Source organism: Oncorhynchus tshawytscha, unplaced genomic scaffold, assembly GCF_018296145.1.
Source record: "Oncorhynchus tshawytscha isolate Ot180627B unplaced genomic scaffold, Otsh_v2.0 Un_scaffold_1176_pilon_pilon, whole genome shotgun sequence".
NCBI lineage: Eukaryota > Metazoa > Chordata > Actinopteri > Salmoniformes > Salmonidae > Oncorhynchus > Oncorhynchus tshawytscha.
The window spans coordinates 229,293-245,000 of NW_024609681.1; the positions used below are offsets into that span (position 1 = coordinate 229,293).

The 15,708-nt window shown below is 45.2% G+C and overlaps 1 protein-coding gene across 1 annotated transcript in view; it reads left to right on the forward strand.

Moving 5' to 3' along the window:
• LOC121845469 (2-hydroxyacylsphingosine 1-beta-galactosyltransferase-like) overlaps positions 1-15,708 on the forward strand; it is a 40,480-nt gene that overhangs the window by 22,862 nt on the left and 1,910 nt on the right. Inside the window, exons 2-3 of the mRNA XM_042316917.1 lie at positions 6,084-6,277; positions 9,808-10,446. Of these exons, the coding sequence (XP_042172851.1) occupies positions 6,086-6,277; positions 9,808-10,446 (831 nt within the window). The 5' untranslated portion in view covers positions 6,084-6,085. The remainder of the gene's footprint in view (positions 1-6,083; positions 6,278-9,807; positions 10,447-15,708) is intronic.

A 15,708-nucleotide genomic window follows, 5' to 3' on the forward strand; every position in this document is an offset into this window, starting at 1 on the left:
CTGTAGATAGAGACTGTTACACCACTGGGTCTGTAGATAGAGACTGTTACACCACTGGGTCTGTAGATAGAGACTGTTACACCACTGGGTCTGTAGATAGAGACTGTTACACCACTGGGTCTGTAGATAGAGACTGTTACACCACTGGGTCTGTAGATAGAGACTGTTACACCACTGGGTCTGTGGATATGATAGAGACTGTTACACCACTGGGTCTGTAGATAGACACTGTTACACCACTGGGTCTGTAGATAGAGACTGTAACATCACTGGGTCTGTGGATAGAGACTGTTACACCACTGGGTCTGTGGATAGAGACTGTAACATCACTGGGTCTGTAGATAGAGACTGTTACACCACTGGGTCTGTAGATAGAGACTGTTACACCACTGGGTCTGTGGATAGAGACTGTTACACCACTGGGTCTGTGGATATGATAGAGACTGTTACACCACTGGGTCTGTAGATAGAGACTGTTACACCACTGGGTCTGTAGATAGAGACTGTTACACCACTGGGTCTGTAGATAGAGACTGTTACACCACTGGGTCTGTGGATAGAGACTGTTACACCACTGGGTCTGTAGATAGAGACTGTTACACCACTGGGTCTGTGGATAGAGACTGTTACACCACTGGGTCTGTAGATAGAGACTGTTACACCACTGGGTCTGTGGATATGATAGAGACTGTTACACCACTGGGTCTGTAGATAGACACTGTTACACCACTGGGTCTGTAGATAGAGACTGTAACATCACTGGGTCTGTGGATATGATAGAGACTGTTACACCACTGGGTCTGTTGATAGAGACTGTTACACCACTGGGTCTGTAGATAGAGACTGTAACATCACTGGGTCTGTAGATATGATAGAGACTGTTACACCACTGGGTCTGTAGATATGATTGAGACTGTTACACCACTGGGTCTGTGGATAGAGACTGTTACACCACTGGGTCTGTAGATAGAGACTGTTACACCACTGGGTCTGTGGATAGAGACTGTTACACCACTGGGTCTGTGGATAGAGACTGTTACACCACTGGGTCTGTGGATAGAGACTGTTACACCACTGGGTCTGTAGATAGAGACTGTTACAACACTGGGTCTGTAGATATGATAGAGACTGTTACACCACTGGGTCTGTGGATAGAGACTGTTACACCACTGGGTCTGCAGATAGAGACTGTTACACCACTGGGTATGTGGATAGAGACTCTTACACCACTGGGTCTGTGGATAGAGACTGTTACTCCACTGGGTCAGTGGATATGACAGAGACTGTTACACCACTGGGTCTGTGGATAGAGACTGTTACACCACTGGGTCTGTGGATAGAGACTGTTACACCACTGGGTCTGTAGATAGAGACTGTTACACCACTGGGTCTGTAGATATGATAGAGACTGTTACACCACTGGGTCTGTAGATAGAGACTGTTACATCACTGGGTCTGTAGATAGAGACTGTTACACCACTGGGTCTGTGGATATGATAGAGACTGTTACACCACTGGGTCTGTAGATAGACACTGTTACACCACTGGGTCTGTAGATAGAGACTGTAACATCACTGGGTCTGTGGATAGAGACTGTTACACCACTGGGTCTGTAGATAGAGACTGTTACACCACTGGGTCTGTGGATAGAGACTGTTACACCACTGGGTCTGTGGATAGAGACTGTTACACCACTGGGTCTGTGGATAGAGACTGTTACACCACTGGGTCTGTAGATAGAGACTGTAACAGCACTGGGTCTGTAGATAGAGACTGTTACACCACTGGGTCTGTGGATATGATAGAGACTGTTACACCACTGGGTCTGTAGATAGACACTGTTACACCACTGGGTCTGTGGATAGACTGTTACACCACAGGGTCTGTGGATAGAGACTGTTACACCACTGGGTCTGTAGATAGAGACTGTTACACCACTGGGTCTGTGGATAGAGACTGTTACACCACTGGGTCTGTAGATAGAGACTGTTACACCACTGGGTCTGTGGATAGAGACTGTTACACCACTGGGTCTGTAGATAGAGACTGTTACACCACTGGGTCTGTGGATAGAGACTGTTACACCACTGGGTCTGTGGATAGAGACTGTTACACCACTGGGTCTGTGGATAGAGACTGTTACACCACTGGGTCTGTGGATAGAGACTGTTACACCACTGGGTCTGTGGATAGAGACTGTTACACCACTGGGTCTGTAGATATGATAGAGACTGTTACACCACTGGGTCTGTGGATAGAGACTGTTACACCACTGGGTCTGTAGATATGATAGAGACTGTTACACCACTGGGTCTGTGGATAGAGACTGTTACACCACTGGGTTTGTGGATAGAGACTGTTACATCACTGGGTCTGTGGATAGAGACTGTCACACCACTGGGTCTGTAGATAGAGACTGTTACACCACTGGGTCTGTAGATAGAGACTGTTACACCACTGGGTCTGTAGATAGAGACTGTTACACCACTGGGTCTGTAGATAGAGACTGTTACACCACTGGGTCTGTAGATAGAGACTGTTACACCACTGGGTCTGTAGATAGAGACTGTTACACCACTGGGTCTGTGGATAGAGACTGTTACACCACTGGGTCTGTAGATAGAGACTGTTACACCACTGGGTCTGTGGATATGATAGAGACTGTTACACCACTGGGTCTGTAGATAGAGACTGTTACACCACTGATAATTCAGGCTGAATTCTTCCACTGATTCAGGGTGATAATTCAGTGCTGATTCTTCCACTCATTCAGGGTGATTCTTCCACTGATTCAGGGTGATAATTCAGGGTGATTCTTCCACTGATTCAGGGTGATTCTTCCACTGATTCAGGGTGATTCTTCCACTGATTCAGGGTGATTCTTCCACTGATTCAGGGTGATAATTCAGGGTGATTCTTCCACTGATTCAGGGTGATTCTTCCACTGATTCAGGGTGATAATTCAGGGTGATAATTCAGTGCTGATTCTTCCACTGATTCAGGGTGATAATTCAGTGCTGATTCTTCCACTGATTCAGGGTGATAATTCAGTGCTGATTCTTCCACTCATTCAGGGTGATAATTCAGTGCTGATTCTTCCCTGATTCAGGGTGACAATTCATTGCTGATTCTTCCACTGATTCAGGGTGATTCTTCCACTGATTCAGGGTGATTCTTCCACTGATTCAGGGTGATAATTCATTGCTGATTCTTCCACTGATTCAGGGTGATTCTTCCACTGATTCAGGGTGATAATTCAGTGCTGATTCTTCCACTGATTCAGGATGATTCTTCCACTGATTCAGGGTGATTCTTCCACTGATTCAGGGTGATAATTCAGGGTGATTCTTCCACTGATTCAGGGTGATAATTCAGGGTGATAATTCAGTGCTGATTCTTCCACTGATTCAGGGTGATAATTCAGTGCTGATTCTTCCACTGATTCAGGGTGATAATTCAGTGCTGATTCTTCCACTGATTCAGGGTGATAATTCAGTGCTGATTCTTCCACTGATTCAGGGTGATTCTTCCACTGATTCAGGGAGATAATTCAGTGCTGATTCTTCCGGTGTTCTGCACCGCATAAAGAATAAAACATTCATCAAAACGGAATAGTAGATAAGGTTATCCAAGCAGTAATCATAACCTGAAACAACAACAATTCCTACTTTACCTGGGATCAGGCGCTGCCAATGGGAGGGAGTGAGGGAGAGGGAGGGAGAGAGAGAGGAAGAGTTAGGGAGAGAGAGAGTTAGAGAGGGAGAGGGAGAGAGAGAGGGAGAGGGAGAGTTAGGGAGAGAGAGAGAGTTAGGGAGGGACAGAGAGAGAGGGAGAGAGAGAGAGAGTTAGAGAGGGAGAGGGAGAGGGAGAGAGAGAGGGAGAGGGAGAGTTAGGGAGAGAGAGAGAGTTAGGGAGGGACAGAGAGAGAGGGAGAGAGAGAGAGTTAGAGAGAGAAGTTTGTAGCTCACCACATAATCTTACCAGGTCACGTCTATCGCTACCTAACAAAACCTCTACCACTCACACACAGATCACATTACATAACGGTGCCACAGGTGACCCGCTGTTAGAAAGCCTGTCAGATACACATCTGAATCCCAAATGGCATATTATCCCCCATAAGGCCCTGGTCTAAAGTAGTGCACTATGAAGGGAACAGGGTTTCATAGGACTCTGGTCTAAAGTAGTGCACTATGAAGGGAGTAGGGTTTCATAGGACTCTGGTCTAAAGTAGTGCACTATGAAGGGAGTAGGGTTCCATAGGACTCTGGTCTAAAGTAGTGCACTATGAAGGGAACATTTGGAGCTCACATATCATGAGTCTGACAACACACCCTCACAACGCCTCTTAACCACTAATCAGTTACCTATTGTATACTTAGACCATTTAGTCACACACACACACACACACACACACACACACACACACACACACACACACACACACACACACACACACACACACACACACACACACACACACACACACACACACACACACACACACACACACACACACACACAAACACACAGGCTGTAAACTGGGTTCTGAGTGTTAGATTCAACAGTATGGAAAGAGGGAAAGAGAGAGAGAGGGAGAGAGAGTTGTTATTGATCCTGTTATTGATCCTGATTCAGCCTGATAAATATGTTCTGTCCTGATGTTATTGATCCTGATTCAGCCTGATAAATGTGTTATGTCCTGATGTCATTGATCCTGATAAATATGTGTTCTGTCCTGATGTTATTGATCCTGATACAGCCTGATACATGCGTGTTCTGTCCTGATGTTATTGATCCTGATAAATACGTGTTCTGTCCTGATGTTATTCATCCTGATAAATATGTGTTCTGTCCTGATGTTATTGATCCTGATTCAGCCTGATAAATACATGTTCTGTCCTGATGTTATTGATCCTGAGAAATACGTGTTCTGTCCTGATGTTATTCATCCTGATAAATATGTGTTCTGTCCTGATGTTATTGATCCTGATAAATACGTGTTCTGTCCTGATGTTATTCATCCTGATAAATATGTGTTCTGTCCTGATGTTATTCATCCTGATAAATATGTGTTCTGTTCTGATGTTATTGATCCTGATAAACATGTGTTCTGTCCTGATGTTATTGATCCTGATTCAGCCTAATAAATACGTGTTCTGTCCTGATGTTATTGATCCTGATAAATATGTGTTCTGTTCTGATGTTATTGATCCTGATACAGCCTGATAAATATGTGTTCTCTCCTGATGTTATTGATCCTGATACAGCCTGATAAGTATGTGTTCTGTCCTGATGTTATTGATCCTGATAAATACGTGTTCTGTCCTGATGTTATTCATCCTGATAAATATGTGTTCTGTCCTGATGTTATTGATCCTGATAAATATGTGTTCTGTCCTGATGTTATTGATCCTGATTCAGCCTGATAAATATGTGTTCTGTTCTGATGTTATTGATCCTGATAAACATGTGTTCTGTCCTGATGTTATTGATCCTGATACAGCCTGATAAATACGTGTTCTGTCCTGATGTTATTCATCCTGATAAACATGTGTTCTGTTCTGATGTTATTGATCCTGATTCAGCCCGATAAATACGTGTTCTGTCCTGATGTTATTGATCCTGGTAAATATGTGTTCTGTCCTGATGTTATTGATCCTGATAAATATGTGTTCTGTCCTGATGTTATTGATCCTGATAAATATGTGTTCTGTCCTGATGTTATTGATCCTGATAAATATGTGTTCTTTCCTGATGTTATTGATCCTGATACAGCCTGATAAATACGTGTTCTGTCCTGATGTTATTCATCCTGATAATTATGTGTTCTGTCCTGATGTTATTGATCCTGATACAGCCTGATAAATATGTATTCTGTCCTGATGTTATTGATCCTGATAAATATGTGTGTGTTCTGTCCTGATGTTATTGATCCTGATTCAGCCTGATAATTATGTGTTCTGTCCTGATGTTATTGATCCTGATACAGCCTGATAAATACATGTTCTGTCCTCCTCTTGTTGTTATGACAACTAACTCATTTTTTTCTCTCTTCCTCTCCTCCCCGCTGTTCCTCCCAGCCATGCACCCTCCCTTGTCGCTCCTCTCCCTCCTCCTCCACCTCTCCCTGTACCCCAGTGCATGCTGGTCCTCCAGGATCATCGTAGTCCCTCCCATCATGTTTGAGTCCCATCTCTACATCTTCAAGACCCTGGCCACAGAACTCCACCTCCAGGGACATGATACTTCCTTCCTGCTGTCAGAGGGGCGCCAGGTAACATTGTGTTACTAAGTAGAGGGTCATTGGTGTCAGATGTGGGCCAGGTAACATTGTGTTACTAAGTAGCAGGGTCATTGGTGTCAGAGGAGGGCCAGGTAACATTGTTATACTAAGTAGCAGGATCATTGGTGTCAGAGGTGGGCCAGGTAACATTGTGTTACTAAGTAGAGGGTCAGAATTGGGCCAGGTAACATTGTGTTACTAAGTAGCAGGATCATTGGTGTCAGAGGTGGGCCAGGTAACATTGTGTTACTAAGTAGAGGGTCAGAGGTGGGCCAGGTATCATTGTGTTACTAAGTAGAGGGTCAGAGGTGGGCCAGGTAACATTGTGTTACTAAGTAGCAGGGTCATTGGTATCAGAGGTGGGCCAGGTAACATTGTGTTACTAAGTAGCAGGGTCATTGGTGTCAGAGGTGGGCCAGGTAACATTGTGTTACTAAGTAGCAGGGTCATTGGTGTCAGAGGTGGGCCAGGTAACATTGTGTTACTAAGTAGCAGGGTCATTGGTGTCAGAGGTGGGCCAGGTAACATTGTGATACTAAGTAGCAGGGTCATTGTACTGAACGTAAGGTCATTTCCACAGTAACAGAATTGCAATTTTTTTACTTAAAATGTCTGCCTAAGAAAAACCACTGATTTCAAAGTTTAACAAACCAAACGACTCTATGCACAATGACTACTTTTAACAATTTAATCGGAACATTTTACTAAAACATATTTCCTTAAAATCTCCCTCAGTTTTCTTGTGACCACGTTTTCTAAAAAAACCCTCGTAAATATATTCTCCCAGGGTTAATTCCCCACATGATGTGTTAGTGTTGAGGGTGAGACAGACAAACCTTAGATTTCGCCTATGTGTCCTTTGTCACTGTAGGTTCTAACGTACACAGTCATTAAACATTGTTTACCATCTCTGTGGGTTACTTAGGCCCTGTAAATCAAACTAACAAGCAGCTCCATTATGGCTGACTGGAACGCCTTTACAGAACCTGTTAGCTGTTGATCAGGGAGCTACCTCTAGAACCTGTTAGCTGTTGATCAGGGAGCTACCTCTAGAACCTGTTAGCTGTTGATCAGGGAGCTACCTCTAGAACCTGTTAGCTGTTGATCAGGGAGCTACCTCTAGAACCTGTTAGCTGTTGATCAGGGAGCTACCTCTAGAACCTGTTAGCTGTTGATCAGGGAGCTACCTCTAGAACCTGTTAGCTGTTGATCAGGGAGCTACCTCCAGAACCTGTTAGCTATTGATCAGAGGAGCTACCTCTAGAACCTGTTAGCTGTTGATCAGGGAGCTACCTCTAGAACCTGTTAGCTGTTGATCAGGGAGCTACCTCTAGAACCTGTTAGCTGTTGATCAGGAGAGCTACCTCTAGAACCTGTTAGCTGTTGATCAGGGAGCTACCTCTAGAACCTGTTAGCTGTTGATCAGGGGAGCTGCCTCTAGAACCTGTTAGCTGTTGATCAGGGGAGCTACCTCTAGAACCTGTTAGCTGTTGATCAGGGGAGCTACCTCTAGAACCTGTTAGCTGTTGATCAGGAGAGCTACCTCTAGAACCTGTTAGCTGTTGATCAGGGGAGCTACCTCTAGAACCTGTTAGCTGTTGATCAGGGGAGCTGCCTCTAGAACCTGTTAGCTGTTGATCAGGGGAGCTACCTCTAGAACCTGTTAGCTGTTGATCAGGGGAGCTACCTCTAGAACCTGTTAGCTGTTGATCAGGGGAGCTACCTCTAGAACCTGTTAGCTGTTGATCAGGGGAGCTGCCTCTAGAACCTGTTAGCTGTTGATCAGGGAGCTACCTCTAGAACCTGTTAGCTGTTGATCAGGGAGCTACCTCTAGAACCTGTTAGCTGTTGATCAGGGAGCTGCCTCTAGAACCTGTTAGCTGTTGATCAGGGAGCTACCTCTAGAACCTGTTAGCTGTTGATCAGGGAGCTACCTCTAGAACCTGTTAGCTGTTGATCAGGGGAGCTGCCTCTAGAACCTGTTAGCTGTTGATCAGGGAGCCACCTCTAGAACCTGTTAGCTGTTGATCAGGGAGCTGCCTCTAGAACCTGTTAGCTGTTGATCAGGGAGCTGCCTCTAGAACCTGTTAGCTGTTGATCAGGGGAGCTACCTCTAGAACCTGTTAGCTGTTGATCAGGTGAGCTACCTCTATAACCTGTTAGCTGTTGATCAGGGGAGCTACCTCTAGAACCTGTTAGCTGTTGATCAGGGGAGCTGCCTCTAGAACCTGTTAGCTGTTGATCAGGGGAGCTACCTCTAGAACCTGTTAGCTGTTGATCAGGGGAGCTACCTCTAGAACCTGTTAGCTGTTGATCAGGGGAGCTACCTCTAGAACCTGTTAGCTGTTGATCAGGGAGCTGCCTCTAGAACCTGTTAGCTGTTGATCAGGGGAGCTGCCTCTAGAACCTGTTAGCTGTTGATCAGGGGAGCTACCTCTAGAACCTTTTAGCTGTTGATCAGGGGAGCTACCTCTGGAACCTGTTAGCTGTTGATCAGGAGAGCTACCTCTGGAATCTGTTAGCTGTTGATCAGGAGAGCTGCCTCTAGAACCTGTTAGCTGTTGATCAGGGGAGCTACCTCTAGAACCTGTTAGCTGTTGATCAGGGGAGCTACCTCTGGAACCTGTTAGCTGTTGATCAGGAGAGCTACCTCTAGAACCTGTTAGCTGTTGATAAGGGGAGCTGCCTCTAGAACCTGTTAGCTGTTGATCAGGGACCTACCTCTAGAACCTGTTAGCTGTGTATGCTGAGGTGCTCCCAGCAGCCCTTATAGAGACTCCCCATGTTTAATCCATTCTGAGGGGCTGTTAGCTGTAGTAACCTAGTACTGTTAGCTGTAGTAGTCTAGTAACCTAATACTGTTAGCTGTAGTAACCTAGTACTGTTAGCTGTAGTAGTCTAGTATTGTGAGCTGTAGTAGTCTAGTACTGTTAGCTGTAGTAGTCTAGTACTGTTAGCTGTAGTAGTCTAGTACTGTTAGCTGTAGTAGTCTAGTAACCTAATACTGTTAGCTGTAGTAACCTAGTACTGTTAGCTGTAGTAGTCTAGTAACCTAATACTGTTAGCTGTAGTAACCTAGTACTGTTAGCTGTAGTAGTCTAGTACTGTTAGCTGTAGTAACCTAGTACTGTTAGCTGTAGTAACCTAGTACTGTTAGCTGTAGTAGTCTAGTACTGTTAGCTGTAGTAGTCTAGTACTGTTAGCTGTAGTAGTCTCGTACTGTTAGCTGTAGTAGTCTAGTACTGTTAGCTGTAGTAGTCTAGTACTGTTAGCTGTAGTAGTCTAGTACTGTTAGCTAGTAGTACTGTTAGCTAGTACTGTTAGCTGTAGTAGTCTAGTACTGTTAGCTAGTAGTCTAGTACTGTTAGCTGTAGTAGTCTAGTGCTGTTAGCTGTAGTAGTCTAGTACTGTTAGCTGTAGTAGTCTAGTACTGTTAGCTGTAGTAACCTAGTACTGTTAGCTGTGTACATGTTACTATATTGCCCCTTGGGATAAAAAGACTCTCCTCTCCTCTCCTCTAGGTGCCCCCCTCCCCCCACTACACCTTCCAGCGTTACCCAGGCATCTTCAACTCCTCCACAGCCGACAGTTTCCTCCAGTCCAAGGTCAGCAACATCTTCTCTGGTCGTCTCACGGCGTTGGAACTCTTCGACATCCTCGACCACTACGCCCAGAACTGCGACGCCGTTGTGGGAAACAAAGAGGTCATGACCCAACTCAAGGATGCCAAATTTGACCTTTTATTGGTCGACCCCAACGAGATGTGTGGGTTCGTGATCGCTCACATCCTCGGGGTTCCCTACGCTGTCTTTTCCACAGGCCTATGGTACCCAGCGGAAGTCGGGGCTCCTGCCCCTCTATCGTACGTCCCAGAGTTCAACTCTCTCCTCACCGATCAGATGTCTCTAGTCCAGAGGATTACCAACACGGCGGTGTACCTGGTGTCCCGGTTCGGTGTTCAGTACCTGGTGTTACCTAAGTACGAGCGCATCATGAGGAAGCACGGTGTGGAGCCGCGGGTGGCCATGCAGGATCTGGTTCAGGGGAGCAGGCTGTGGATGTTGTCTACTGATCTGGCCCTGGAGTTCCCGAGGCCCACTCTACCACATGTTGTCTATGTAGGGGGGATACTGACCAAACCTGCCAGCCCGTTACCTCAGGTTAGTACACACACACACACACACACACACACACACACACACACACACACACACACACACACACACACACACACACACACACACACACACACACATACACATACAAACATACACGTACACATACACACACACAAACCTGTGTTTTGTGTGTACTAACCTTAACAGTGTTGGTCTCCTCCAGTGTTATATCTATGGTTGGTCTCCTCCAGTGTTGGTCTCCTCCAGTGTTATATCTATGGTTAGTCTCCTCCAGTGTTATATCTATGGTTAGTCTCCTCCAGTGTTATATCTATGGTTAGTCTCCTCTAGTGTTGGTCTCCTCCAGTGTTATATCAATGGTTGGGCTCCTCCAGTGTTATATCAATGGTTGGTCTCCTCCAGTGTTATATCTATGGTTGGTCTCCTCCAGTGTTATATCTATGGTTGGTCTCCTCCAGTGTTGGTCTCCTCCAGTGTTATATCTATGGTTGGTCTCCTCCAGTGTTGGTCTCCTCCAGTGTTATATCAATGGTTTGTCTCCTCCAGTGTTGGTCTCCTCCAGTGTTATATCTATGGTTGGTCTCCTCAGTGTTATATCAGTGTTATATCAATGGTTGGTCTCCTCCAGTGTTATATCTATGGTTGGACTCCTCCAGTGTTGGTCTCCTCCAGTGTTATATCTATGGTTGGTCTCCTCCAGTGTTGGTCTCCTCCAGTGTTATATCTATGGTTGGGCTCCTCCAGTGTTGGTCTCCTCCAGTGTTATATCTATGGTTAGTCTCCTCTAGTGTTGGTCTCCTCCAGTGTTATATCTATGGTTGGTCTCCTCCAGTGTTGGTCTCCTCCAGTGTTGGTCTACTCCAGTGTTGGTCTCCTCCAGTGTTATATCTATGGTTGGTCTCCTCCAGTGTTATATCTATGGTTGGTCTCCTCTAGTGTTGGTCTCCTCTAGTGTTGGTCTCCTCTAGTGTTATATCTATGGTTGGTCTCCTCTAGTGTTGGTCTCCTCTAGTGTTGGTCTCCTCCAGTGTTATATCTATGGTTGGTCTCCTCTAGTGTTGGTCTCCTCTAGTGTTGGTCTCCTCTAGTGTTGGTCTCATCCAGTGTTATATCTATGGTTGGTCTCCTCCAGTGTTATATCTATGGTTGGTCTCCTCTAGTGTTGGTCTCCTCCAGTGTTATATCTATGGTTGGTCTCCTCCAGTGTTGGTCTCCTCCAGTGTTGGTCTCCTCCAGTGTTGTATCTATGGTTGGTCTCCTCTAGTGTTGGTCTCCTCCAGTGTTATATCTATGGTTGGTCTCCTCCAGTGTTATATCTATGGTTGGTCTCCTCTAGTGTTGGTCTCCTCCAGTGTTATATCTATGGTTGGTCTCCTCCAGTGTTGGTCTCCTCCAGTGTTGGTCTCCTCCAGTGTTATATCTATGGTTGGTCTCCTCCAGTGTTGTATCTATGGTAGTCTCCTCCAGTGTTGGTCTCCTCCAGTGTTATATCTATGGTAGTCTCCTCCAGTGTTGGTCTCCTCCAGTGTTATATCTATGGTTGGTCTCCTCCAGTGTTGGTCTCCTCCAGTTTTATATCTATGGTTGGTCTCCTCCAGTGTTGGTCTCCTCCAGTGTTATATCTATGGTTGGTCTCCTCCAGTGTTATATCTATGGTTGGTCTCCTCCAGTGTTACATCTATGGTTGGTCTCCTCCAGTGTTATATCTATGGTTAGTCTCCTCCAGTGTTATATCTATGGTTGGGCTCCTCCAGTGTTGGTCTCCTCCAGTGTTATATCAATGGTTGGTCTCCTCCAGTGTTGGTCTCCTCCAGTGTTATATCTATGGTTGGTCTCCTCCAGTGTTATATCTATGGTTGGTCTCCTCCTGTGTTGGTCTCCTCCAGTGTTATATCTATGGTTGGTCTCCTCCAGTGTTGGTCTCCTCCAGTGTTATATCTATGGTTGGTCTCCTCCAGTGTTATATCTATGGTTGGTCTCCTCCAGTGTTATATCTATGGTTGGGCTCCTCCAGTGTTGGTCTCCTCCAGTGTTATATCTATGGTTGGTCTCCTCCAGTGTTGGTCTCCTCCAGTGTTATATCTATGGTTGGTCTCCTCCAGTGTTGGTCTCCTCCAGTGTTATATCAATGGTTGGTCTCCTCCAGTTTTATATCTATGGTTGGTCTCCTCCAATGTTATATTTATGGTTGGTCTCCTCCAGTGTTATATCTATGGTTAGTCTCCTCCAGTGTTATATCTATGGTTGGTCTCCTCCAGTGTTGGTCTCCTCCAGTGTTATATCTATGGTTGGTCTCCTCCAGTGTTGGTCTCCTCCAGTGTTATATCAATGGTTGGTCTCCTCCAGTGTTATATCTATGGTTGGTCTCCTCCAATGTTATATTTATGGTTGGTCTCCTCCAGTGTTGGTCTCCTCCAGTGTTATATCTATGGTATTCTCCTCCAGTGTTGGTCTCCTCCAGTCTTATATCTATTGTCGGGCTCCTGCAAGTGTTGGGCTCCTCCAGTGTTATATCTATGGTAGTCTCCTCCAGTGTTGGTCTCCTCTAGTGTTATATCTATGGTTGGTCTCCTCCTGTTGGAGGCCACGGAAGGTGAGTTGTATGGCATTGAAGCTCGTCTGGAGGTTACTTAACACAGTGTCCAAAGAAGGGCCAGAAGTATACAGAATGGGGTCGTCTGCGTAGAGGTGGATCAGAGAATCACCAGCAGCAAGAGCAACATCATTGATGTATACAGAGAAAAGAGTCGGCCCGAGAATTGAACCCTGAGGTATCCCCATAGAGACGGCCAGAGATCCAGACGACAAGTCCCTCCGATGTGACACACTGAATTCTGTCTTAGAAGTAGTTAGTGAACCAGGCGAGGCAGTCATTTGAGAAACCAAGGCTGTTGAGTCCCGATAAGAATGTGGTGATTGACGGAGTCAAAAGCCTTGGCCAGGTGGATGAATACGGCTGGACAGTAATGTCTCTTATCGATGGCGGTTATGATATCATTTAGAACCTTGAGTGTGGCTGAGATGCACCCATGACCAGCTCTGAAACCAGATTGCATAGCGGAGAAGGTATGGTGGGTCGGTGATCTGTTTGTTAACTTGGATTTCGAAGACCTTAGAAAGGCAGGGCAGGATAGGGCAGGATAGTTGGGGTAGCCAGGTAGAAAGCATGGCCACCGTAGAAAAATGCTAATTGAAATTCTCAATTATCGTGGATTTATCGGTGTGACAGTCTTTCCTAGCCTCAGGGCAGTGTGCAGCTGGTAGGAGGTGCTCTTGTTCTCCCTTGTGCTACAGAATGCAAATTTCTGTTTGAAAAAGCCTATGCTTTCCTATCTGCCTGTGTATATTGGTTCCTCGGTCACGTCGGCAGTTCAGTCTTGATGGATTGGCTCCGGCTCCGTGTCGACAATAAATGGTCCAGGCCAATTGGCAAAGGAGGTATTGTAACCCTAGAACTAGCTCAAGGCCAGATGGTGCTTGCTTCGGGACAGAGGCATTAGCTAACAGTAGCCGCTCGTTTGCAGCTAGCAGGAATCCGGTGATATTGTAGAGTGAAGCATTCCGATATGCTCTGGGTTGGTATCGCGCTGTGCAGACTGGCAGGTGATTGTCCGAGCTAAGGCTGGCTGATGCCGGGGGGAAAAAAGGCGATGACTGCTAGCCGTGGCTAACAAAGACTAGTAGCTAGTTAGCTGGCTAGAGGACCGCTAGCCATGGCTAACAAAGACTAGTAGCTAGTTAGCTGGCTAGAGGACCGCTAGCCGTGGCTAACAAAGACTAGTAGCTAGTTAGCTGGCTAGAGGACCGCTAGCCGTGGCTAACAAAAGACTAGTAGCTAGTTAGCTGGCTAGCTCCTGATGGAAGTTCCAGGTACTGTATAAGGAATAGAAATAGCAGATCCGTACCACATTGGGTGAGGCGGGTTGCAGGTAAGTATATTTAGTTCGTAGATAGAATGATAGATTAAGATATATACGAAAAAGTTCAGCTATTTACAAGGGATAAGATAAAGACAGATATACACGTCCTACTGCCCTGCCAACTTGGGGGGTCCAGGAAGTAAAAGGGATTGAATTTGTTGTTGCCTAATGTTTTTTTGGTAGGTTTCCACAATACTTTCCTTCCATCTATAACATTTCTTAAAACCTCTTTGGGCTGAGATCCCACTAAAGGGATCGATATGACAACAGCCAGTGAAAGTGCAGGGCGCCAAATTCAAACAACAGAAACCTCATAATTTAAATTCCTCAAACATACAAGTATTTTACACCATTTTAAAGATACACTTCTTGTTAATCCCACCACAGTGTCCAATTTCAAAAAGCCTTTACGACGATAGCACATCAAACGATTATGTTAGGTGAGTGCCTAGTCACAGAAAAACACAGCCATTTTTCCAGCAAAAAAGAGGAGTCACAAAAGCAGAAATAGAGATAAATGAATCACTAACCTTTGATGATCTTCATCAGATGACACTCATAGGACTTCATGTTACACAATACATGTATGTTTTGTTCGATGAAGTTCATATTTATATCAAAAAATCAGTATACATTGGCGCGTTATGTTCAGTAGTTCCAAAAATATCCGGTGATTTTGCAGAGAGCCACATCAATTAACAGAAATACTCATAATAACCATTGATAAAAAGATACAAGTGTTAAGCGTGGAACTTTAGATAAACTTCTCCTTAACTGTGTCAGATTTCAAAAAAACTTCACGGAAAAAGCAAACCATGAAATAATCTGAGTACAGCTCAGACAACAAAACAACCCAAACAGATATCCGCCATGTTGTGGAGTCAACATAAATCAGAAATAGAATTATAAATGTTCACTTACCTTTGATGATCTTCATCAGAATACACTCTCACTCCCAGTTCCACAATAAATGTTTGATTTGTTCGATAAAGTCCATAATTTATGTCCTCCTTTTTGTTCGTGCGTTTAGCCCAGTAATCCAAATTCATGACGTGCGAGCAGACGAACAGTCAAAAAGTTCCGTTACAGTCCGTAGAAACATGTCGAACGAATGTATAGAATCAATATTTAGGATGTTTTTATCATAAATCTTCAATAAGAATTCCTTTGGCTGGAGAAATGCAATGGAAAGCAAGCTACCACTCACGTGAACACGCGTGTTCAGCTCATGCCTCTCTGGCAGACCTCTAACTCAATCCCCTCTCATTCCCCCCTCCGTCACAGTAGAAGCATCAAACAAGGTTCTAAAGACTGTTGACATCTAGTGGAAGCCTTAGGAAGTGCAAAATGACCCCATAGACAC